Source organism: Cyprinus carpio, chromosome A2, assembly GCF_018340385.1.
Source record: "Cyprinus carpio isolate SPL01 chromosome A2, ASM1834038v1, whole genome shotgun sequence".
NCBI classification, from domain to species: domain Eukaryota; kingdom Metazoa; phylum Chordata; class Actinopteri; order Cypriniformes; family Cyprinidae; genus Cyprinus; species Cyprinus carpio.
In genome coordinates, this window is record NC_056573.1 from 21950099 (window position 1) to 21974385 (window position 24287).

Consider the following 24287-nt stretch of genomic DNA (forward strand, 5'->3'; position numbering starts at 1 on the left):
AGCTGGATAATTTAATTTTCCATCTTTGGTCAATGACAATAGAACAGTTGGCCAATTCACTGAAAACCCACCATGCTAAAGATACACACTTCAACATGAATATGCACTCATATGATCATCTGTGCATAGATACACACTTAAAACAGCATATTAATGGGCATCCATAACCTGATAAAATTGTGTAAAAATCAACCATGAATACATGAAACAAGGGATCACATGCAAAGTACACAAAAGAGACAAAAAATATAAAAAAAAAAAAGACAAAACATTCACAAAACCATAGTGACAAACACCCTAGGCAGTCAGTTTGTGAAAAGCAAGTTTATTTTAGCTCTGTATCATTGAAAGACTATTTACATGTTCATTTCCATTTTTCATTAAGTCACACAATATCACAGCATTAAAATTCAGCACATTAATATGCAACATAATATTGAAAAACGCTCCATTGCCCAATAGGAATAAGACAAGCTGACAACAGGAGCCAATCAGAGCACAGCGATCAATAATAGTCTTCCAGATCTTGTTTTTCACCCTGATTTTGAATCTGCTGCTGCTTCTTGTAGAGATCTGCAATCTGAGAGAGAAAGAGAGAGAGAGACTGATGCAGGAGATCAGAATAGTTCATTTTGAGAGGGTGTGTTTGTGTGCTTGTGCGTTTCCAACCATCAGGAGACAGGAATAAAAGAAAACCGAAATAAATGAACTGTGAAAATGAGGGGGAAAAGAAAGAAAGACAGTGTGGAGCGTAAAAAGATGGATTTCCTTTAACGGATCCACTCCACTTGCTCCACTAAATCATGATGTCACAAGGCTCCGAACTACACCAATGTCATCACGTTTGACTTTCAGAAGGAAAAACTACTTTAAAATCTCACTCTTCTTGTCTCATATGCCATGGAACTACTACAGACACACATATGGTGTCATATCCTGCATTTTCCATACATTATGCACCTATGACATTTGCTTTTGAAAGGAACATCCCATGTGGGGTAATTACTGTTGACTCCTACACTTGTGCCTTTTTTACTGTAAGACATTTATTTATTTTATATATAAAGGAATAAATTAAATATTGATTACATCTTTATTTATAAAATATTTATTGATATAATATCATATTTCTTATTCATTTTAATGTCAAAACATTGTTGCTTTACTTCTTAAAACTTTTTGGACCCATTGTATTCACATTAGCACTATGTTGTAAATAAATACACAATGTCAGCTTGTGTGTCTTGCTTTTCATTATTCTGCATTCCATATGTTACCTGTGACCCTGTGGTGGCATCCTCCGGTTTTTTGTCATCTCTAATCCTGAGGTACCGTGGGAAACGGAGTGAAATGCCTTTCTCTGGGTCCACCTGATGGCCAAGGAGAGAATGGCAACATGAAGAGCCAAACTTAAGCACTATGAACTAAGACCTGGCACCATGATCTATACAACAGTCATCAAAAACCACTGATTCAGCTTCATGATTGAGATTTGCGTGGTGTACTGACCAATCCCATTGCTGCCTTGTAGACTGGAGACAGTGAAAGGTCAGCGCATTTCACCTCCCACACTTGTACTGCCTCCAGCCAGACATCCGGCTCTGCTGATTGGTCCACACGGTAATATGGGCGTGGTTTAGGTAAGATGTGCTCCTGAGGTGCATTGCATATAATACATTAAACATACAAATTCAGAAACGCAACATGGAAAACAAGAAAGTTTAAATCTTGCTTTACCTTTAACAAATTGTAATGTTGCTCCAGATCTTCATCTTTGAAGCCTGTTCCAATCTGACAAAAATCAACAAATAAATATACTGCAAAAACAAATGAACATTAAAATTCAAAACCACAACAATCATTAATATACATACTCTCCCATTCAAATATTTGGGGTCAGTTTTTGAAATAAATTAATACTCATATAGAGCAAGGACACATTGTATCTTGCAATGTTACAAAAAAATATATATATATTTTAAATAAATGCTGCTATTTTGAACTTTCTATTAATCACATAACCTGGAAAAAAAGAAGGTAAGCACCAAATCAGCATATTAGAATTATTTCTAAAGGATCTTGTGACACCGAAGAAGACTGGAGTGATGATGCTGAAAATTCAGGATCCATCAAAGGAATAGAAAACAGTAATTGTAATAATTTCACGATATTGAGTAATATCTATACACACGAATTACACATTACACAATAATTAATTAAAAAAACTGAGTAATTCAATTTATTAAATCTGTATATGATGCAATTACTTCAATTAAAATCTTTAAATGATTTACAGTCCTAGTTTTCCCAGGTCTCTCTCATACTACACACACACACACACACACACACACACCTTGCAGACAGACTGGAACTCCTCGTTCTCCTCATCGTAGCAGGCCAGTAGAAATCCTCCATAGCTGCCCGCTCTCTTCCCCTTCCCCAGATAAGCACCAATCACGCACAGATCCACTGTGTCTCCAACACCCTCCAGATAGTCCTTCTTCAGCTGCAGAAACAGACCATTAGAAACAATACAGCAGACAAGCAATTGACAGTTCTGACAGTAGAATAAATAAGAATAAATTGCTAAACTACACTGCAAGAAAACATTTTTAACTGTATCTTTGTCATGTTCTGGATTATAAAAAAACAACAACAAAAAAGCCCACATAAATAAATAAACAATTGGAATGCGATAATTGTACCCAAAAGGCAAAACAACTAAAAATTGTCATAAGTCTTCACTTTGTCATTTCAACCCTGAATGACTTCCATTCTTCCGTTGAACTTATAAAAAAAAATGTTTAGCACAATGACAGCCTCAGTCATCATTCTCTTTTACCACACTGTTTTCATAATTTGAAAGTCAATGGTGACTGAGGCTGTCATTCTGCTGAACATTTAGTGTAACACTGAAGAAAGTAAGTCACTCAAGTTTAAAACATAAGGGCTGTGTCAAACCTCCCTTTATGTTAGAAACCATGAATTTGGAGTTTCAAGCAACAAAAACAAAATCTTGGTGAAATAAATTCATCTGACATCTGGAGGTATGAGAGAGGGAAGTTTATCATTCAGCAAGGAAGAATTAAAATGATCATTAGTGACTTTAACATTGTTACAAAACATTGCTATTGAATAAATGCTGCTCTTTTGGACTTTCCATTCATCAAAGAATCATAAAGAAACCTGTAATGGCTGCTGAAAATTCAGCTACTCCATCAGAAATAAAATAATAAAAATACATAGAAAACAGGAATTTTAAATTGTAATAATATTTCAGAATATTATGTTTTATTGAATTTTTGCTGCATCATACGAGAATATTTTTTGAACGCGAAGAAAACAAAAATACCAACTTTATTCAACAACGTCTCTTCTGTCTCTCTCAGCATCACCATAGCGCCATTTGCTTCATATACAAAAAGTATTCTCGTCGCTTCATAACATTACAGTTGAACCACTGATAGCAGATGGACTATTCTGATGATGTCTTTCATACTTTTCTGGACCTTGACAGTGCAACTTACTTGGCAGTCAATGGGACAGTCACAAGCCTCCCGGTTTTCATCCAAAATATCTTAAATTGTGTTCCGAAGATGAACGAAGCTTTTATGGGTTTGGAACGACATGGGGGTAAGTGATTAATTACAAAATTTTCATTTTGGGGTGGAGTATCCCTTTAATGTCAGGATATGGACACAGAGTAAGAGAAAAGCTTAATGGGGTGGAAATTACACTTTAATGGCTTACACCTTCCTTCTGACTTTGAATACTCATCTAGGTTTTATTTTTTAAACACAAAGGATGCTTGTGTCTGTCTGAGACTAAGGCACCATTTCTTCCTGCATATTTTTTTCTGAAAATGTTCTATTGACTACATAGCATTCTAAAACATTTACTACATTAACAAGACAAATTGAACATTTTAATTAAGTGTATTTTCACTCTGAACACACTGTGATGTGCGATACCTTGAGCCAGTTGTGGGAGCGTTTGGCAATCTCATAAGTTGCATGTTTTTCCAATGTCTTCACCATTAGGCCCTCACAAGAATCTGCAAAACATTTAAACCACTAAAAAAAAACTTGTTGAATAGAGATCATTTAGCGAATTAGGATTTAAATATTATTATTATTAAATCACTGAGTAACACCGCACAGTGAGTAATTCAACTCTAAATGTCTGTCGATTATCAATTGGTTTTGGACCTACATTTTTCAATTGCAAACCAATACAATACCAAAATTTTGTATCATATGAAAGTACAAATAAAATAGAGCCACAGCTCTAGATCTGTCATTCACACACCTCGTACAGACTGCTCCAGGAACTCAGCGATGGCCTCTGTGTTGTCAGCGTTCAGAGATCGGGCAAAAACAAACTCCCCTTCTTTTTCCTCAAAACTCTCCCATAACAGAGCCCTGCGTTTGCATAGAGGCTCTCGCACCAGAGACTGCAACAGACACATAATTCACTAAAATAACATAGCAGGTAAAAAGGGAGATTTCTGAGAGATGCAAAATTATTAAAATGAGATTGGCTATGAGCCGTTATCATGGTCTTACCTCTCCGTTGAGGTACAGCAGATCAAAGGCGTACACACACACCTGAACCTTAATCTCAGATGCATCCACATCCTGAAATATACACACAAACTCATGTAAACTTTTAAAGTACTTTCAATAAACAACAAAATTTGATTTTAATTATATTTCTTTTCCAAATAAGGTCACATATGCATAAAAATTATAAAATAGTTAGGAAAATGTATATTTTAAAAATGATTTAAAATACATGTCACACTGAAGGGCATATCAACTTCCCAAAAGCTACAGGAATATCTCCGTCCTTATACATTTAACCTTGTCTTTCCTTCATATTCAGCTGTTTTTCTGTTCAAATTTCTCTCTATTCTTTCCTCTCACCTTCCTCTTCCTCGTGGTGAGGACCTGAAACGGCTGGATCTGTTTCTTTTCTCTGTCCCAGGCCACCGCCTCTGAATCCAGAACACAGGACCGTACGTTCTCTTTCTTCACCTATGTCACAGAGAGAGAGGTAAGGACATTTATTAAATATACAATCAACACCTGAATAAACTGGATCATCAACCCCGAGCAATGCCTCAACCCACAGATATGCCCCTCACAGCCATAACATCTTAAAATTACTTGTTTATAAGGTCACCTGAGCTTTAAACACTACGACTTCACCAACACATAACCCATCGAACCCTCAGGCTGTGTGACATTTACAATTCAATAGATGTTACAAGTGCATATTGAGTTTGTGAGAGCTGCAGCGGAAGGTATGGGGCGATTTTGTAAACATTTGTAATCCGCTCACATAATTGAATGCATTCATACAGTCAGTGTTTGGGACTGACAACCACATTTAATAACAGATGTGCCTGTTCATACAACAGCTTACAGGAGCAGTTTGAATTCAGTCTATATGAATAACTGAAGTCAAGCCCCTTTTCTATTCTCATGACAGCCAAGAATACAACTTGTAACCATAGTGACAGTGACTAAAGGCCTGTTCACACCAATCGGTCATTAGTGTGGACTAAGATAGTTATCGTTCTTGGTGTGAACTGCCTATATTGTGAGTTAAGCTCAATCAGCAGCTGTTTTCATACTGTTGACTACCACAAAAAAAAAAAAAAAAGCCAAAATATGAGGCTACAATGACACAAAAAGTATTCTTGTAGCTTCATTAAATTATGGTAGGACCACTGATGTCACATTGACTATTTTAACAATGTCCTACTACCTTTCTGGGCCTTGAATGTGGTAGCTGTGTTGCTGTCTTTGTAGCGTCAGAAAGCTGAAAGATTATCAAAAATATCTTAATTTGTGTTCCGAAGATGAACAAGGCCTTACGGGTTTGGAACGACATGAGCGTGAGTAATTAATGACAGGATATTCAATTTTGGGTGAGCTATCCCTTTAAGCACTAGTTTTGTACATATAGACATTTGTCACTCTTTACCAAAAATGTTACGATATTTAGCACTCTAAAACATGAAATGACAACTGTTTTCAGCTGCTGAGTGAACCTATTAATTCCCCACATGACATCTTGTTTACAAGTTGTTTACAGTTTTGCTTCTTGTACAATAATTTGATACTTGTACAATAATGAGATTTTGCATTGAATATCAGACAACTGAGAAAAGTGAATGCAGAAAAAGATATTACGGTTCTGAGATTGGATATGGACACTGATAAGCAAAGCAACAGCATTTTCATTGATTTATCTGTGTGTTAGCTTGTGTCATTCATCAAATGCTTTCTTTGCTTTAGGGCTGGAATCCATTATTGCGTTCTTGTGAGGAGAACAGAGCAGATCAGGATGACAGAGGACAAATATGGCCTTTGAAAAAGAGAGAGAAAGAGACAGATACAGAGACTCACAGAAACATAAAGAGAAAGAGAGTCTGTGAGAAAGACTAACAGCGTATCCAAACCAGGTGTGATCTCAACCATTTTAGTCTGAGTTTCTGCAAACATTTCGTCAGTCGCTTGGTTTTCTATTTTAGTCGTGTCATGTTGGGAACCTCCACCCTCGGTGAAATCTCATTTGAACAGAATCCCAAAATTGCTGCACATTCAACATCATATGTTCTGACTGGCAGTGTTTTTTCTTACTAAAGGCTGGAATACACCACACAAATTTTGCCTAGATTTACAGCCTGGATGAGCTGACGATAGTTGCCAAAAGTCAAAGACAATCTGCAGACATTGAGCAGCAGGAGCTATTGCACTCGGAACGACCTGAAAGTCTGGTAGTGTCTGGTATCCCCAGTTGTTTCGATTTTAAAAGTCCTGTAGTGTATTCCAGCCTTAATGCAATGTAAACCTCTGGTCGGGTGCATACTGTGTGAGTACTTTACAATAGATGCTTGTCAGACTGTACAATATTATCCATGAGATATTGGGTGAAAGCCAAGGCAGACTGTAATGTCTTGACTGTACAAGCTACATTTCAGTTATGATTGACACACTAAAGGGGCATTTGAAGTCACCAGACTGTGTCAGTTCTGAAATATTTAATCGCTCCATTTCAGTGTTATTTTAGTATTTATATACTGTAATAGTATCATTTATTCATATTTTCAATGAGCAATGAGCTGTTTTTTTTTTTTTTTTTTTTTAATACAATATATCTTACATTTTTATTTCGATTTTAGTAATTTTATTTCAGTCAGTTGTCAAACCAAACCAACATTTCTAATTTTCCTTTAAGGCTATGTCAGAGTATTTATACTTTATTTTAATTACTGAAAAATATTTATTTATATATATATATATATATATATAGAATCCAATTAGATTTCAACTAATTAGGCGTCAGTGAGCATGTCACACTGAGGCATTGTGGAAAGAAATCGGACATTGTGCACCCGGCGTTAAACACAGAGACTTGCTTTTGCTTTTTCTCATTTCTATTTCATTTCTATTTCTTTCTGGGTGCATGTGTGTTACCTGTGGGATTCGTGAAATAATGTCAGGGTATTTGCTTGTGTTGTCCTCTTGGTTTCGGCTAAAAATGCGCACCTCTCCATTTTCAAGAATATGGATCTGTTAAATGCAAAGCAAAAGAAAATTTTGCTATGGAAACAGAAAGTCAATTTTATGGCTGAGGCTCCACCTTGTGGAGCACTATTAAAACAACACACACCTGGGCTCTCTCTCCATCGTATTTATACTCGCAGGTGAAAGATGCCTCATCAAAACGTTTCATTACCTCACCGACCCCTTTAGTCGGGTGAGCCAACATGGGCCGCAGGGGAACACCTGTAAAACACAACACTGTTTAGTCTCATTCTAAACTAAATTTTCTGTTGGAGGGTGGGAGAACTGAGCAAGTTGTGATTGGTCAGTACCTGGGGTAAGCTTGCAGTGATTGGGCAGTTCATCTATGCCCTCCTTCAGCAATACAGGAATGATAGCATCATAATTTGGCATCTCACTGAGAGGAACAATATGAGTGAAAGCAATGAAAACATTATTTGTATGCATTGAGGTGATATGTAGTAACTGCAACACCTGTCCAATTTGTTAAAATAAGACTTCCTGTAGGGTACAAATTATGCTAATACTCATTAAACAGGCACTTGTTATGCAGCGGACACCTGTAGTAGTAATTGAATTTTTTTTGTAGTATACGGATAATTATCCCTCACAGCACCAGTTTGTGTTGGACAATCAGGTTATGCTCGGTCTGTGTACATTTACCTTATGCTAGCCAATAGAATATCTTATTAAGGTCAGTACTAAATAAAAAAATAGCATGCATTTTGTATGATCACTCGTTTTAGAAAAATAATTAACATTTTGCACATACTGCAAAGTGTATGAAAATTTTTGACCACAACTGTATCAATATGAATAGCTTTTCACTTAAGGACAAGGAAGAATTAAATTTGTACATAACAATAGTTTATACAGCTACATTTTCATGGTAATGAAACAGACTTCCAAAATCTTTGGTAATGAGCTCTAAACCAGAGCATCTATTAAATATGTTACCACTTTCATACTTTGTGTTCCAAGACAAAGGGGTGTGAAACCAGTTTACTGACATGGTCTTTACAAAACAAAATTAGCAAAATAAAGAGAGAAATATGACCACAGCCATGTTAATGAGCCAAAAAAGTATTTTGATATTATTCAGCATTCATTTTGGGGGCATCCGATACACCTCATTCTTTTTACAATGGTGTATATTTCCAATTAGAGGACCTAAAAATATTTTTTAAATATTTTAATGAATAAAAAAAGCCACAGGTACTTATGTGAACGTTTTTGAGTATTGATGCAAATCACTAAATCAGTTTTAAATTCATTTAAATGTGAAGTTTATAAAATGTATTAAACTGATTTATGTAGATGAAACGAACTACCACTGTTTTACTGTGCAAATTATTACAATAGTTGAATTATGCCTACATTTGAATTGAATTGCTAGATGAGGAAGAATAGTGATGTATATAGTGAAAAGTATGTGTGAGAATAGTATAGTATATAGTGAATAGTATATGTGTGTGCATTTAGTGAATCAAATGTACAGTAATAAAAAAGTAAAACTGTGAAAAATCATTGCATTATTTTTTAAAATGTCATTTATTTTTTTGTGATGGCATAACTACATTTTTAAACATTTTTTTGATCAGTGACTTACTGATACATACACACACACACTCACTCACCAGTATGTCTGTTTCAGGATCAGTGCTTTCTCCTCCAGCCACACTCTCTTGTTTTCTGCACTCATTCCTTTCCCTGCATCCAGCACAGCTGGTGGGAACTCTGAACCAACACAAGAAAAACATATTAAAAACATTTCAGCACTGTTAAATAAATAGACAACTAATTAATATTTACATGTTTAAACATTATTCATTTTTTATTCATCACAGCAGAGAGTAATCTAATTGCAAATGCTGAATGCCTGGAGGTTCTATCAATGCTCTGATTATGATGTGTGTTAATGCCAGTTTCATTAGGATCATTTCAAACCTTGGCCCGGGGGCGACAGACACACAGCCTGACTGAGAGCCGTGAGAACGCTCTGCTCTGCCAATCCGATCCGCAGCTTCCCAGCCAGTGACCTGTCAATTACACAAGCAACCAATCAAAAAACATATTTCCTTATTAATATTCATATAAATCTGTCGCCAAACAGCACTATAATCAAGGCCAGCAGCACATCATTTAGTTTAGTAAAAATCAACTGTCATCCATAAATTACATTCATTATACTGTATTTTTCAGAATGAACTCAACATTTCTGCATGATTGGTTAGATGAGAAATTGAAAAAGTCATAAGTGAAAGGTGAAATGACACACCGGACAATGTATCGAGCCTCAGAAAACCGACATGCCACAAACAGGCCTTTAATAATGTCAATCTTCTTATTCATTGCCTGACAGAGAGAGAAAGAGCAAAAGAGAGAAGAAGCTGATTTTCATTGAGAACATATACATGGACAAAATTAAACTGGTTCAGTTTTTTTTTTGTAAAGTAATGGCTGCTGAAAAATCAGCTTTGCCATCACAGGAATACATTATATCTTAAAATAGAATGCAGTTGTGTTAAACTGTAACAATATGTTCACAATATCACTATTACTGTATTTGTACTCACAGAGTTTCCACTCATGTTAGCAATCTCTTTCAGTTTGTTGAAAACGCCCCCTGCTGTCAGATTGGCAGGTGCAAACATCATTCTCTGGTTGCTACGGGAACTTTCAGCAACCAATCCCAGGTCACCTTTCTCCTGAGCCTCTGCCTTGATTTTGTCCAGTTGTCGCCCTGGTAACAGTTAACAGTAAAGGAGTCAGGCAAGGAGAATAGTGAATGACATTAGGTAAAACACAAATATATTTACCTGTTGCTTGAGCGACGGCTTTCATCAGGACAGTCTCCCCAACACCCAGCTCCAGACCCTGATATGCCGGGCCGAGCTGATTCAGACACAGGTACACACAGCATAGTAGGTCATCTAAACAAACAGAGTATTGAACAAATGGAAACGGTGACGCTTAGACATTTTGAATGTATGCTAGATGAAGTGAAAGTCTTTTCTTCTATCAGCCTCTCTAACAGAGTCATTAATCTGTTCACCTTTTCACTACTCAGACAAAAAGAAAGAAAAACAATCTTTCTTGCATAAATAATTCATAATAACCTATTTAAACTCAATGAGTTAAGTACACACACTCACTGGGAGAGAGAAGAATTACAGATCGCAGAAAGTTGGAAAGCGTTTCAATGTTCTTCAGCCTAAAAAAGAAAAAAAAAAAGATTGAATTTTAACTGCTACACACACATACACCTATTTTGAAACTCAAATAGATGTAAGAGAAAACACACACACAATATATATATACAGAGAATAATTCTACTTCATACCTGCCCGAATCCTCTTCAATCTTCTCAAAGGTGCGAGCGACAGCCAAATATGGCACTCTGAGAAAGAGATAAAGAAAACATACAACAATGAACAACTTAATTAATTTGAAGCCTTAATACAATCAGTATAAGTAAAAAGCCACAAAACCAATGACAACATGCTCACACTACCTGTCATATCCACTAAATTTCCAACAAGTCTTTCAATGTTTATTTGAAGTCAAGAAGTTGGAAAGTTTGAGTTAGAATAGTTTGAAAGAACACGAGTACAAACACAAGTAGACTAGTGAGTAGATGGGTTTTCCTGTTCACCCTGCTGATGTTGCTTGATATGTCCTAGTTAGCCACATGTATGCAAACACTTTTTTAAGACGTAAAAGCTTTAAAAGGAAAAAAAAAGACTTAATTTAGGTATTTTACCAAAAACCATTGACTTTAGGAAGATGAAACCATGTGCACAAATGCTACTCTAGCTCTATTTTTTTGGACTCATTCCTGCAGCACTCTGTTATTTAACTCATAAAAGGCAGGCTTTACTTTTGGCCTTTCCTCCAGCAGGCGTGATCAACGGGATTGTAGTGTGCTCTGGAGGGATCATACTGGCTCTGGACTGCAGAATCCGTCCCCTTTTCACTGTCAAAACAATTTTTGTCAAAACAAAAAATTTTAAATGAAGTCACAAAAAAAAAAACTTGGTCTCTTTCAAAACAAACAATTATATTTCTTAAGAAAAATGCTCCAAGTTTTTTTTTGACTTTAACCTTTTATTCTCTTTCTGTTCAGCAGCATCAGAGATCTCTCCACTCTTCTTTTTTTCTCCCTCATTTCGCTCCTCTTTTTCCAGTTTTACAGCTGCTTTCCTGGGAGCTAGAAGAGATTGTAAACAAGAGTTATATAAAGAGTTTAAAAAAAAAAGTTAAACTTAAAATGAAAATTGTTTCACTACTCATATGGGTTTGGGGCATCATGAGGGTAAGTAAAAAATGACAATGTTCATTTTGGAGTGAACTATACCTTTAATTAAAAAGAAAGTAAACAGAAAGAAAAGGACAAAAAGCTTACCAAAAAAACTGCTGATGGGTTTCTTTTTGGCTGATCCCCCTTCCTCTTCTGTGTTGTTTTCTTTTTTAACCACTCGTTCAGGACTGCTATCTTCCTTCTCTTTCTTGTCTTCTTTTTTTTCTTTCTTCCCATTTTTTCCATTTATCTTTTTCTCCTGTTTTACGACACTTTTATCCTTTTCTTTCATCTCATTGTTTGCATCGTCCTCAACTACGGTTGTTTTTGCTTCATCCTCCTCTTTCTGTTCCTCCACAGCAATCTTTCCATCAGTGCTCTTCTCTTCCACCTCCATCATCTCGTTGTCTGAGTTGAAGAAAGAAAGTAAAGAAACAATGAGTAACTTATGAAGAAATTGGAAAGGAGATACCGTGCACAGAGATCAGCTCATCTCACCTGTCTTTCTAGGTGAAGACTCCACTCGTGCTCTCTTACTCTCCTGCGCTCCATTGAGCTCCTTCTCCTCCTCTTTTGTCCCCTCTCCATCACTTCTGCTTTCCAGCTTCCTCTTGGGGAACTGCTTGCGGGCTAGAGAACGGGAGAGGGATTTTAACCCTATAAAGCCTACTGTCTTATATTTGATACATAAACTTTGCTGAAAAACCTGTGGTACACAATCTACTTCATGCCTTCTGTCCTCTGATTTATAATTTACTCTTTTTAGTAAGCAAATGAAAGACCTTTTAGTATAATTATAAACTGTCCACCAGGTTCGTTGTGAATTTTTTTTTTTTAAAAGTAAACATAAGAATAACTTTTATACTGTTAGTAATATTTCAAGATTAACACTTACTGGACTGAACTTTGGTTTTCTTAATCCATATATATATATTTTTTTTAAAAATCATGGTAAACGTATCAAATATGTTATAATATAATGTAATTAATAAATTTTTTATTTGTACATTTCTTAAGTCATCATTGTATTGCACTACATTATATTTTGTCCCCACAATGACATCTACAAAGCAAAATTTTGCGATCAAGCAAACTCCGCAATTTTCGCAAAAGATCGCAAAGTTTTCTAATTGTCGCAAATTTTCCGCAGAATTTGGGCTTAGATGCATCCCCTGACGTCATCGCAATGCGCATTCTGTCAAAGAAAGGTTGTTTCTCAGTTCCAAAAATGGAATGAACAGCCTTGCGTTCTCATCATGACCAATTTACAAGAGCTACTTTAGATAAATTAACCAAAAGCAGAACGATAGTTTGTTACTATAGTTTGGGCTACACAGCGCAGACCGTTTATCTGCTCGAGCCCGAGTGAAGAAAGCAGTCGAATTCGCCACAGAATCAACATCTCTGTTAAATCTTGTGAGAAGCACTCAAATTCGGCGCAGAATTCTGTTAAAGCTACAGATATCAGAACAAACGCCACTGATGTGGAAACCAGGAAAAACATTGTTCAATAAACACAAATCATCACCATTTAACATGAATTTAACAGTAAAACTACAGGAACAACTTGTGGCAGAAATGGTCTAATGTTTTCAACTGTTTTTAAATGCTTCACACAACTTTTCCCAGCATTTCAAAGCTTTCAAAGCTTACCAAATTTGAAAGTTATTTTTAATGTGATGATATTTGTTCATCCTTCATAGGTTTCCCCCATGTATAAAACTAAAAGTTTCATAATGTAGGAAAGCAAACAGTTGTTTAAAAATAAAAATATATTAAATTACCACTAGTAGATGGCTGCAGAGAAGTACTTATAGGCCATTTCCACTCCCTTATATATATATATATAATTTTTGTATTCATTAAATTATATTTAGACATTAAGAATGTCAGTAATAAAAGTAAATTTTATCAGATGTAATAAATTTATTACATCTGTAAGTCGTCTGCTAAAGATCTGGGAATCATCTGTTGTGTACTCTGATAAACGTCTCAGAAGCAGTTTTACATGCATTCTAATAAATGTCTATTTGACATCTGACAGGAAACATCTTAATGACGTACTGTAGATGAACAAGCACTCTTAAAAATACATCTTGCATATGTAAATGCAGACATTAAATAGACATCTCTGAGATGTACATGTGCAACTAGTGCTTTACTGTCAGGTGTTGTTGCCACCTTCTGTAGATCTTAATGGCACTAGTGCTGGTGTCCTCAAATGTTAGTCTGGAGACCTACAGTGGTTCTCAAAGTCAGAAAAGTCATAACAGTGTTAGAAGAATGTTGTCTGTGGTATATTTTCACTGTAAGACAATAAGAAATGCCGCAAATATCACCGCAAATTTTGAAAAAAGCCGCAGCAAAATCAGTTATTTTAGGCCGCAAAAATCAGAAAAAAGTTCCGCGCAATCATGGAGGGACTGACAAAGATCTGATCATAAAATAAAGCAAAAAATATCGATTTACTAAGACAGATATAGATACAGATATAGATTGACAACTGATGATTTATCAGTTGATATGATTTCTATGCAGTTTATGCAAGTCTGTCATACTGTTATAAAAATCTCACTGATTCATGTCATAATAAGATTTCATCTTACTTTTTGCTCAATTTGGGCCTTTGAATAAAAGGTAAGGTTTTTTTTTTTCTGTGTGAGCTCCATATTTTCACAATTTCATATTAAGTGGGCCATAAAAGCCTGATGTTTCAAAAACATAAAACTCATGAGCAAAGGTTTAGAATGAATTTGCCAGTTCAAATAAAAAAAGACTGCTGGAACAGTTTTTTGGAGTATTAAGAAGAATTAAAGAAACAATAAATGATGAGATGCACAAGAAAGAATGTGACAACAAGAGACTGATACAGACCAGTCCTGCGTTTGGGAATGCCTGACGGCGAGGTTGATGTCGGAGTTGCTGGAGTTCCCGGAGTACCAGAGGAAGCAGGGGTTACCACGGCAACAGAGGTACTCGACATGACAGGAGTCGTTGGGGTTATGGGCGTTTTTGGAGATACAGTGGAAGCAGCCTTTGTAATAACAGAATTGTGTGTGTTTAGCGTGGTAAGACACAGAAACAAAATCGTTAACAACAATACTGACATGTTGTTATAGTTGATATAGTTCATGATTACTCAGTTCGTACCTTCTCTGGCTTTGCTGTTTGAACTTCACTGTGTTTTGGCCCCTGCTCTTTTACTATTGGCTGATCTTCATCATCGCTTTCTATGATTGCTCGACTGCGTTTATGCACCTTCTTTACCGGTGAATCATTTTCCTGCACGCCATTCTGAATTTTGAGGGGACTTTTTACAGGTCTGAGCAGCAGGAGAAGACAAAAATGTTATTCAACATTATTATATAACGATATACCATTGCTTATTTGTCTTCATATTCCTCTAACTCTATAGTTGCCATTGTTACATAGATAACACATACAGAATCAAGACAAATAGCTGCATTTCTTCAACATTATGTCCAAAATCGAAGAAAAAATACATTTAATTAAACATAATTTTTAATTCGGTAAACATCCTTAAATATCACTCACTCAGTTTTTGCTTTGACCTGTCCATCACTCTTTTCCTTGCTTTTCATTGGCTGAAAGAACGCTCTGTGGGCGGGAAACAACGAGTTAAGACAAATTAGCTCACTCGGGTTGATACTGTTTTATAAATTATACAACACATTTGAAGAAATACAATTTAAGTAAAAAGGGGGAAAACTTAGTAAGTTAGTTGGTGTAGGTTAAACACGGTTTCGTATCAGAATCAGACACTGTAGTTCATGTACTGTTCTGTAGTCAACAACACGGATGAAAAAACAAATGAAAACAGGACACACTCACGCTATGCTTCGCTGCATTGTTGGGGTCTTGCACTGCTGATACTAAGTAAAGCCGGAATATATTCTTAATATATATTTTGGCGTGTTATTCAAATTTCTGAAGCATCGATGTTTTCTTCCGCGCGCTTGGCTCTGTATAATTCGGCGCCAAAGTGACGTCATTCCCGCAGACGACAGAAACAAGGGAGTTTATTTAGTACAAAAGCATTTTAGTGCCGCCTGTTGGATTGGAGGTAACGAATTGAAATTGTGCATCGCTAGGAAAAATGCCTTCTATTGTTTACTCAAATTCGGTGTATTCCCCTGCTCATGCTGCCACTAAAATAATATATATGGATTTATAATTCTTCTAGGTCATTGTTTCTCAGCCCTTTCCTTCTTTTGTTTATGTTTCTTGACCTTGTGGGCACATTTTTGGTCCCCATGAGGAAACAAGCTTATAAATCATACAGAATGATCTTTATTTATTTTTTATTTATTATTATCGATTATTTTATTTTATTTTATTTTAATTAATTCATTTATTTATTTATTTTGAAGATCTAAAAATGCAGAAAGTTTTGTGTGAGGGTTAGGGTTAAGAAAACAGTTTATATACAGTATAAAACAGTTATGTTTATGTCATGTCCCCTTAAAACATGGAAACCTATGTGTGTGTGTGTGTGAGAGAGAGAGAGAGAGAGAGAGAGAGAGAGAGAGAGAGAGAGAGAGAGAGAGAGAGAGAAATTCCTTTCTTTCATTTTTTTTATTTTTTATTTTTTTTAATACATTTTTTTATTCTGATCACCACCACTCGTATAATCAAAATTCATATAGCCTATGGCCTGGAATCCAGAATTTATTTTGACAAGATTTCTGATAAGAAAAGGTGTTTTTGTGATGAAAGACTTATCTGAACAGATTGTGATACGATACTGTTCAAATTCCATGATGTCTAAAAGTTGAATGAAATACACAGAATCAGAATACAACATCATTTTGACATCACAATTTTAACATGATATACTGATATTGTTTCTTGTTTTTCACCATCAGGAAGTGCTGGAATCAGTATGATATTTGATTGTTTGTGTTTAGTTCCAGTGGGAGTGTCGTACAGCAATTGTGGTATGAGATATATTCTGTCTTCTTCCCTGTTCAGTCTTAAGCTAGATGTTTAGGTGAACCCCGCATGTAGAAAACAAGAATGTCAACATACTTTAGTGCCTTCAAGCATGAGATACGATGCACACACAACACATATATGCTGACGGAATGATGTACTTTAACTTTTAGTTTCTGCATTAGTCACACTCACATGTGATGCAGACATGGTTGCTAACACAGCATTCTTGTAACAATATTTTGATGAATTATAGATAACTGAATTATTTTAATTTTTATTTTGTTATTCTGCCTAAGGCACTAGAAATCTGGCCAGTGTCTGAACTGTTGTACACGCCACTTCTAGACAAGACTGCAAGGTGAAATATATTTATCTTTAGACACTCTGTTGATATGTAAACCTGCCAGCTTGTGATAATATGAGGGTGGGGGTGGTTGGTTGTATTCTCGTTCCTACAGACTTTTCGTAAAGTAGCTCATTTCAAATAAGCCTAAAATGTGATTACACAACAAACACACAAAAGATTGTAAACAAATGATAAATAGAAAAAGTTCAATGTATAGTAAATAAAAATTCTATATGCCCATTGTGTATGCAGTGTTAAATGATTGTAAACAGGTCTCATGATTGAACAGACACAACAATGTATGTCCAGTTATTAGGTACATGTAATTAATATGTATAAGAAACGAATCTCAGAGATGTCACGAGAGCTCACTCATGTTAATTTTCACTTTCATTTCATAAATATTTTTTTGCAGTACTGGGAATTTGGACAATGCAGGCAGATGATGTAATACAGGTGGGTCTTTAAAAGGAGCCATAAACAGTCTGTATTTAAGCTCCACTAGCTCCCTTAGAAACATACAGTACGCAAGTTTTTTGTGTTTTTTTGATACTGAAGGTCTGATAATGGCTGTAAAAGAACTGACATTTATTCTTGTGGTGTGTTCTTCGATTGTCTGTACTTCTGGGGTTGAATTCTTCACTTCAACAGGTAGATTATTATTTGTATTTGGATACGATATCAAATCTTTAATTTGAGTTTATTAATTTTTTTATTTTATTTGTTATTTACTGTTTTGTCCATATTTCTCTTATGTAGGCTACTTGCTTTATTCATTTGTGAGACACTTCTGACTATAATCAAATGTACAATAAAATGTTCACTTTTTAAATTATTGATTTCATTAATGACTAAACAGTTATTATCTTTCTCTTTGGCTTCTTACCTAATGAATGAACCGTTTTCATTATACCACCAGTTATGTCAAATAAATAAATAATAATGAACAGTTCTTTGACAGTTAAGTGCAGATGTAATTGTTTTTTATAGATAAAATCTCACAACTTTTTAACGAAGAGGATTTCCTTCTGAAGACCTTCAGTTTGTACATTGATGCTGAAGAAGAAAATATAAAATTAATGAAGAGGTGAAAATTCCCTATCTAAACATGAAAGTATTTTTTATTAAAAGCTTTTCAGTTTACAGCAATAACCTGGTATAGGAAACTAATTGTGGATATTTAACAATTTTATATCTGGTTTTAGATCAAGATTATATTGATAAATACGTTTATTTAACACTACAACATTTAATGTACATTTGATTTGAACTGTTATCTTCAACCCAGGCTTCTTCTGCTGCTTCAGCTGGGCTCATACTTAGACCCTGTGGACCCTGAGAAAATCAAAGACCCTGTGGCAGCTTATAAACTCCTCAGACGAGTGAGGGCTGAATGGATAAACATCGTAGATTACACTCAACTGAGTCTTTATCAATGTGAGATCTTATCTAATTCTAAAAATTGTCTAAACAGGCATTGTTTATTTATAGAAATACAAATGTGGAGGAAAAACTGGTAATGAAAGAGTGAACCAGTGGTAAATGTTTTGAAGCTATTTTATTAAACTTTTTTAATGCAGTTGCTTATGGATCTGTTCTCATATTTGAAAATCTTGTAGTGTATCAGACAGTGCTGACATATGCACAAATCCCACAGCTAGAGGACTTGGATGGTGCCGCTTCAGGACTGATCAGACTGCAAGAGATCTACAAACTCTACCCACACAACATCACAAAAGGTGAAATGTTTGCACCAGTGTGGTTTCACTGTTAGAGTTTCACATTTCCTTCCAAGTTCCAATCTGATTGATGCTTTCATTTAACATTTCACAGAAATGGCTCTAAACGCAGATGAAGCCTACCATGTGGGGTTGGTCGCTTATAACGAGGACAAATTCCAGCATGCTTTTCTTTGGTTTCTGTACAGTCTGGACAGATTAACACAATACTCAGTTACTACTAAGCAACAGTTGCTCCGCCATCTTAGTTTATCTTCCTATCAGTTTGGAAACCTGCCTATGGCAATCTACTTCGGCCAACAGCTTCTAAATCTGGGTGAGCTCATGGTGTCCTGGAATTTAATAAGAATATTTTTATTTGTGAGGTTATCAGACAACTTTCCGATCAGACTATTGAAGTCATAAACTTCTTTGCCTCAGACCCAACTAACGATGACATCAAAGTTCTGCTGGACCTTTACAGACGCCTTCGCTTCCAGAGAACTTCAAACCCTGACATATTAAGACTGAGCAATGAGTCAAGTAAATATGAGACACTGTGCAGAGGAGAGGTCGATGAGAGGGCAAGTGCAACTTCTCAAATTTAAGTCATTATTTGACATGACATTTTGAAACAGTCAATATAAATCCTTGTGTATTGGTTGGATGTTTATTATATTTTATAAAATCAGACCTCCAAGAGGCAGAGGGCGCTGTCCTGTAGGTACAGCACAGGTGGAGGAAACCCCAGACTGATGTACTCACCAGTGAAAGAGGAAGTGGAGTGGGACGAGCCTCGAATCATCAGATATCATGACATTATTTCAGACAGAGAGATAGAGATCCTGAAGAATATCTCCAGACCTCTAGTGAATGTCTAACACACAGAAACACACACACACACATGCACACACAAATCAATAAAATATTTTTAATTATTATTATAATCTAATATTGCTGCCTACTGTAGCTTTCTAGGTCTTTGACTACAGCGGGAGTGTCCAAGTATCGTACTTCTCAAGGGTGATAATAATCTTATTTTTCACCTTTTATGTTCAATCAAAATGAACATTTACATTATAATTCTGTTATATTATAGTACTTATATTATTTCATCACACTAATTATTGGAAGACAAATGGAAAGACTTTACAGAAGGGTTCAATTTGATAACAACAAGTGTTACTGAAAAATAATTCCTTGTTTTAGTGTTTTTCTAGAGGAAGACAATATTGTTGTTGCTCGTATCAGTCAGAGGATAGCAGATATCACAGGACTCTCCAAGGAATCAGCTGAAAACCTATTTGTACGGTCACAGTAAGAAAGAAATCACTTGTTCATGTGCAGACAGCATCTCTTTTTAAGGACAACTCTGTCTCTGTCTTAGTTTAACAAAGCTTTGCAAAGCACGTCTTACATATATCCTGGTCACAGTCTCTTGCATAATATAATTTGGTTTAGTCTGCTTTTTGTAACTTTTGCCAAAGAGCATAATAGGTTTGAGGACTGATATTATATTTTTATTTAGTCATTTTATATTCACCTCAATTATCAAACTTCAACGAACAACAATCTTCAACGGATTAACACGCATTTACCTTGTGAAATATTAAGTGTTGTTTTACATTATTTCAATTGAGGTGCAATCATTTTTCAGGTTCAGAATTATGGGATTGGTGGCAGATATGAACCACATTATGATGAATTGGTAAGATAAAGCCAACACAGTTTTTGCTTGCCCTAATGAGTTAAATTATCATGTGGTTATCATTACTTAAAGAGACTTTCCAATTGCACCTAAAATTACATGTTTACATGTTTACATGTTTACATGTTTACATGTTTAAAGGGATAGTTCACCCAAAAATGAAAATTTGATGTTTACAGATAAACATAAAATTTTCATTTTTGGGTGAACTATCCCTTTAAATTAAGGTTTCGACTGTGTTTGTGTGCAATTTATGTTGTTGATGAAAAATGTAGAATGACTTTCACATTTCCTTAACCCAGAGAGAACCCATGGCTCTCTTTTAGGTCTTCAAACTGAATAGCTCTATTCTGTGTCATTAATAGCTTGATAACATATTAACCAATCATATCATTGCAAGATAATTTAATGTTTAATCTCACAGGATAATGAGAATGGAAGGATTGCTACGTTCTTAATTTATGTAAGTTTAGCCCTCCAAATTCCATTGTAAACATTATAAGTTACTTAAAAAGTGCATTTGTCATATTACCATATTGTACAATCCTTATGAGCTATAAATGATGTGCTTTTGCTGTAGATGAGTGATGTGGAGATAGGGGGCGCCACTGTGTTCCCTGAAGTTGGCGTTGAATTGAAACCAAAAAAGGTAAACCATCAAATCATTTATCTATAAGGTATATTAGAATGATTTAAGAAAAATTCATGCATCCGCTCTCTACTGCTTAAGGGTTCAGCCGTGTTTTGGTACAACCTCCACAAGAATGGAAGTGTGGATTTGAATACAAAACATGCTGGATGCCCTGTGTTAAGGGGTAACAAATGGGGTAGGTTTTTAAAGATATTGTAACTGGGTTGTATTGCTGCTTCATTGTGCATCTTCTATAATGTAGAAATAAATCTATGTTAAAATGACTACATTTCATAAATATTCTGCGTCTTTTCAGTGGCTAATAAATGGATCCATGTGTTTGGACAAGAGTTCAGGAGACCCTGTTCTTTGTCAAACTGGGAGTGAGAGACACCGAGGCCATGGAGAAATCATATGAAGTGTATCTGTCCTATAGAAGTATCTGTTATATTTAGTAGGTATCATGTAAGTTTTGTTGCCATGACAAGTTGATTGGATGTAGCTATTCATTTGTGAGACTTCCACCATGTCTACACCAGACACAACCATTGTCGCTCGCGTCACAACAGCTACCCTGTCTTTGGAAGCGACAAAGCAACCGTTGCAACTTTGTACTTTGAGTCAGTAAGTCATATAGAACGAGGCATCATATAGACAGGACCAAAATACAAATAGGCTATAGCACACTTTTTGCTATAATAACCAAACTGATACCTTCATACATAAAATAGTAAGATATAGATTTTTTTTATAAATTTAATTAACTCTGTCTTTGGTTTCTTATTTAATTACCCTTTTTCATTATACCGCTAATGATTTTAAAATGAATGCTGTAAATGTATTAAGGCATAAATCAAATGCAATTTGACAATTAAGGGTAGATTGTTTATAGATCAGATTGTACAGCTTTTTAAGAAGAAAAAATACCTTCTGATGAGCTTGAATCAGTGTATTGATGCTGATCAAAAGGATGTGGAGATGAAGAGGTGAAAGCAAGATTAATGTGTGTTTTTTTTAATGAAAAAGCATTACATTCAAAAGCGCTTACAATCTTATATGTGTTTTCAAATCAAGGATTATGTCATTATTTTTTCTTAACACTACAACTTTGATGAGTCCCTGTCTTCAATCCAGTGTTCTTCTGAATCTTTTGCTTTCATACTCTGAATCTGAGAGACCCTGTGGCAGCTTACAATCTCCTCAGGAGACTGAGAAGTGAATTGATAAATACTGATAAATATTGTAGAACACTTTCAAATGATTCCATATGACATTGAACTATATTTTTTTCTGGTGTCTTTTCAGTAGATAATAAATGGATCCTTGAGTTCGGACAGGAGTTCAGTTTCAGAGTTCAGAGTTCATATTCATTTTGACAACTGTTTTAATTTCTCACACTTCTGACATGACTATCAGAAATTTGAATATATACAAGCTCCAAGATCCCAAACAAATACTAAACAGTAATCACCATTATGGTGACTTTAAAACAATTACAGTAGTAAACAGTAACAACAACATTTCTCAACAACTTTTTAAAAGTGGCACGATTATAGACAACTTCATAATGTGAATTCACAGTAAAACAAGAGTAAATTACTGTGATGTAAGCATTATTCTGCTGTTCGTTCACAGTAATTTGTAAGAAAATGACCCAGCATGCATTGATTTCACTGTAAATTTCTGGCTACAGTAATTTATTGTAAAATAATACTCTTTAATCCAGTAAATTCCTGGCAGTTTTTTACCATGTAGTTTAAGTTATGAGTCTTGAGTAATCTTGCATGTATTATAAATTTTAATTATAATATTTTTTTCAGGTTTGCAGTGTTATATGATTATACACTTTATTTAATTTGCCCTGTAATGAGTTTCAGTAACTTATCTTTTTTTTGCCCCCAAAGTACTTTGGCTTGATGGTTTGAAATACAATACTGTATACATATCAACATACACTATAAAAGTGCAGAAAATATAAAGATAAATAAAAAGTTCCCAGTTGTGTTACTAATAACTGTAATATATACTATAATTAAAATACATTAGCATAAAATAACATTTTATATAGATACAGTATATGTGCGATTGTGTGTTTATGTCTCACCCTGAAAAACACAGCTGCATTACTTTCATGCATGCACATGACTTAATACATAATACACCCACACATGTACTAATTCTGACCCACTTCAGCTGTTATACGATAACTGGACTAACTTTTAGGAATTGTGTATAATCACATCTAATACAAACAGTGACTGCCTGTAATCATAATTAAGCTTGAGCTCAGTAACACACAAAAAATATAATGATGTAATCATTAATTTCACTTTTAGTTTCTGCATTAGTCACAAATCAGACTTCCATGTAATGCAGGCATGATTGTTGACACAGCATCCTGCAACAACACAACAAAAATGACACTATGCCAATAACGTTTGACCAGTTGTTAGGCAACATTAGAACAGGCTTTGATAGTTTATAATATACAGTTTATAATATATGATAGTTTATAATATACAGTATTAGGATGTCTCCCTGTTTATATCATGATTACACTCTTTGTGATCTTTAATCGTGCAACATGAAATTCTATTGTTGGCAAAGTACATAGAAGAAACAAAAGTGTATATTGGGATATGTCATGACTGTCATGTTTTGTTTTGAGGACATTTATGCTGATAATGTGTTTCTGCCTCCTTTGGTTCCTGTGTTTCATCTTTGATTAATTCCTTTTTCTTTGGTTGTCTTATTAGTTACTATCATGCCCTGTTTGTTTAGTTACTCGTTTGTTAGCTGATTAGCAAATGTGTTTTTAAAGCCCTCGGTTTTAAATTGTAGTTTGTTCTTGTCTGTGTTGTGTTGATTTGCTGTGGTTGTTATTATATTGCAGAGACTTTGTTCTCCAGTGCTCCTGGGTGTTTTTTAATTTGATAGTAAAAGATTAGATCCTGCCTCTATGCTTCCTTGTTCGCACAACCAGCCTGTCGACACGTGAGAGCTCAATCATTTAAAGTTTCGCTTTTGTTTTTGATCAAATGTACCAAGAAA

General features: G+C 35.1%; 2 protein-coding genes across 3 annotated transcripts; one reads left to right on the top strand and one right to left on the bottom strand.

The window, feature by feature from the left end:
* Window positions 1-308: 308 nt before the first annotated feature.
* Window positions 309-15912, bottom strand: LOC109101464 (DNA ligase 1-like). The gene is made up of 27 exons (XM_042778631.1): window positions 15730-15912; window positions 15433-15495; window positions 15028-15199; window positions 14752-14911; window positions 12376-12507; window positions 11983-12285; window positions 11682-11787; window positions 11458-11553; window positions 10921-10977; window positions 10733-10791; window positions 10397-10510; window positions 10154-10320; window positions 9856-9932; window positions 9525-9616; window positions 9215-9314; window positions 7889-7974; window positions 7684-7799; window positions 7488-7583; window positions 4926-5036; window positions 4566-4637; window positions 4309-4453; window positions 3972-4054; window positions 2354-2506; window positions 1738-1791; window positions 1510-1653; window positions 1278-1370; window positions 309-580 (listed from the first exon to the last, which is right to left on the bottom strand). The coding sequence occupies exons 1-27, from the start codon at window positions 15744-15746 to the stop codon at window positions 506-508; spliced, it is 2943 nt and encodes a 980-aa protein (XP_042634565.1). The 5' UTR covers window positions 15747-15912; the 3' UTR covers window positions 309-505.
* Window positions 15913-17683: 1771 nt separating this feature from the next.
* On the top strand, window positions 17684-24137 carry LOC109106687 (prolyl 4-hydroxylase subunit alpha-1-like). Of its 2 annotated transcripts, XM_042778642.1 has the most exons (14): window positions 17684-17830; window positions 18170-18266; window positions 18468-18616; window positions 18799-18918; window positions 19013-19234; window positions 19339-19481; window positions 19590-19766; window positions 19868-19920; window positions 20107-20203; window positions 20555-20605; window positions 21030-21068; window positions 21186-21254; window positions 21336-21432; window positions 21553-24137. In XM_042778642.1, the coding sequence occupies exons 1-14, from the start codon at window positions 17746-17748 to the stop codon at window positions 21621-21623; spliced, it is 1470 nt and encodes a 489-aa protein (XP_042634576.1). In that variant the 5' UTR covers window positions 17684-17745; the 3' UTR covers window positions 21624-24137. The 2 variants fall into 2 exon arrangements, 1 of the variants encoding a protein (XP_042634576.1); XR_006162898.1 differs by lacking the exon at window positions 21553-24137 and having other exon boundaries at window positions 17688-17830; window positions 20107-20214; window positions 21336-21408.
* The last annotated feature ends 150 nt before the right edge of the window (window positions 24138-24287 follow it).

Coding starts and splice junctions, on each gene's coding strand:
- LOC109101464 (XM_042778631.1), bottom strand. Junction 4,055..4,308: donor CCTGGAGCAGTCTGTACGAG/GTGTGTGAATGA, acceptor AATGTTTTGCAG/ATTCTTGTGAGGGCCTAATG. Junction 2,507..3,971: donor GCTCCCACAACTGGCTCAAG/GTATCGCACATC, acceptor CTGTTTCTGCAG/CTGAAGAAGGACTATCTGGA.
- LOC109106687 (XM_042778642.1), top strand. CDS start 17,746: ATGGCTGTAAAAGAACTGACATTTATTCTTGTGGTGTGTTCTTCGATT. Junction 19,921..20,106: donor AAGTATCGTACTTCTCAAGG/GTGATAATAATC, acceptor TCCTTGTTTTAG/TGTTTTTCTAGAGGAAGACA. Junction 20,606..21,029: donor AACCACATTATGATGAATTG/GTAAGATAAAGC, acceptor TTAATCTCACAG/GATAATGAGAATGGAAGGAT.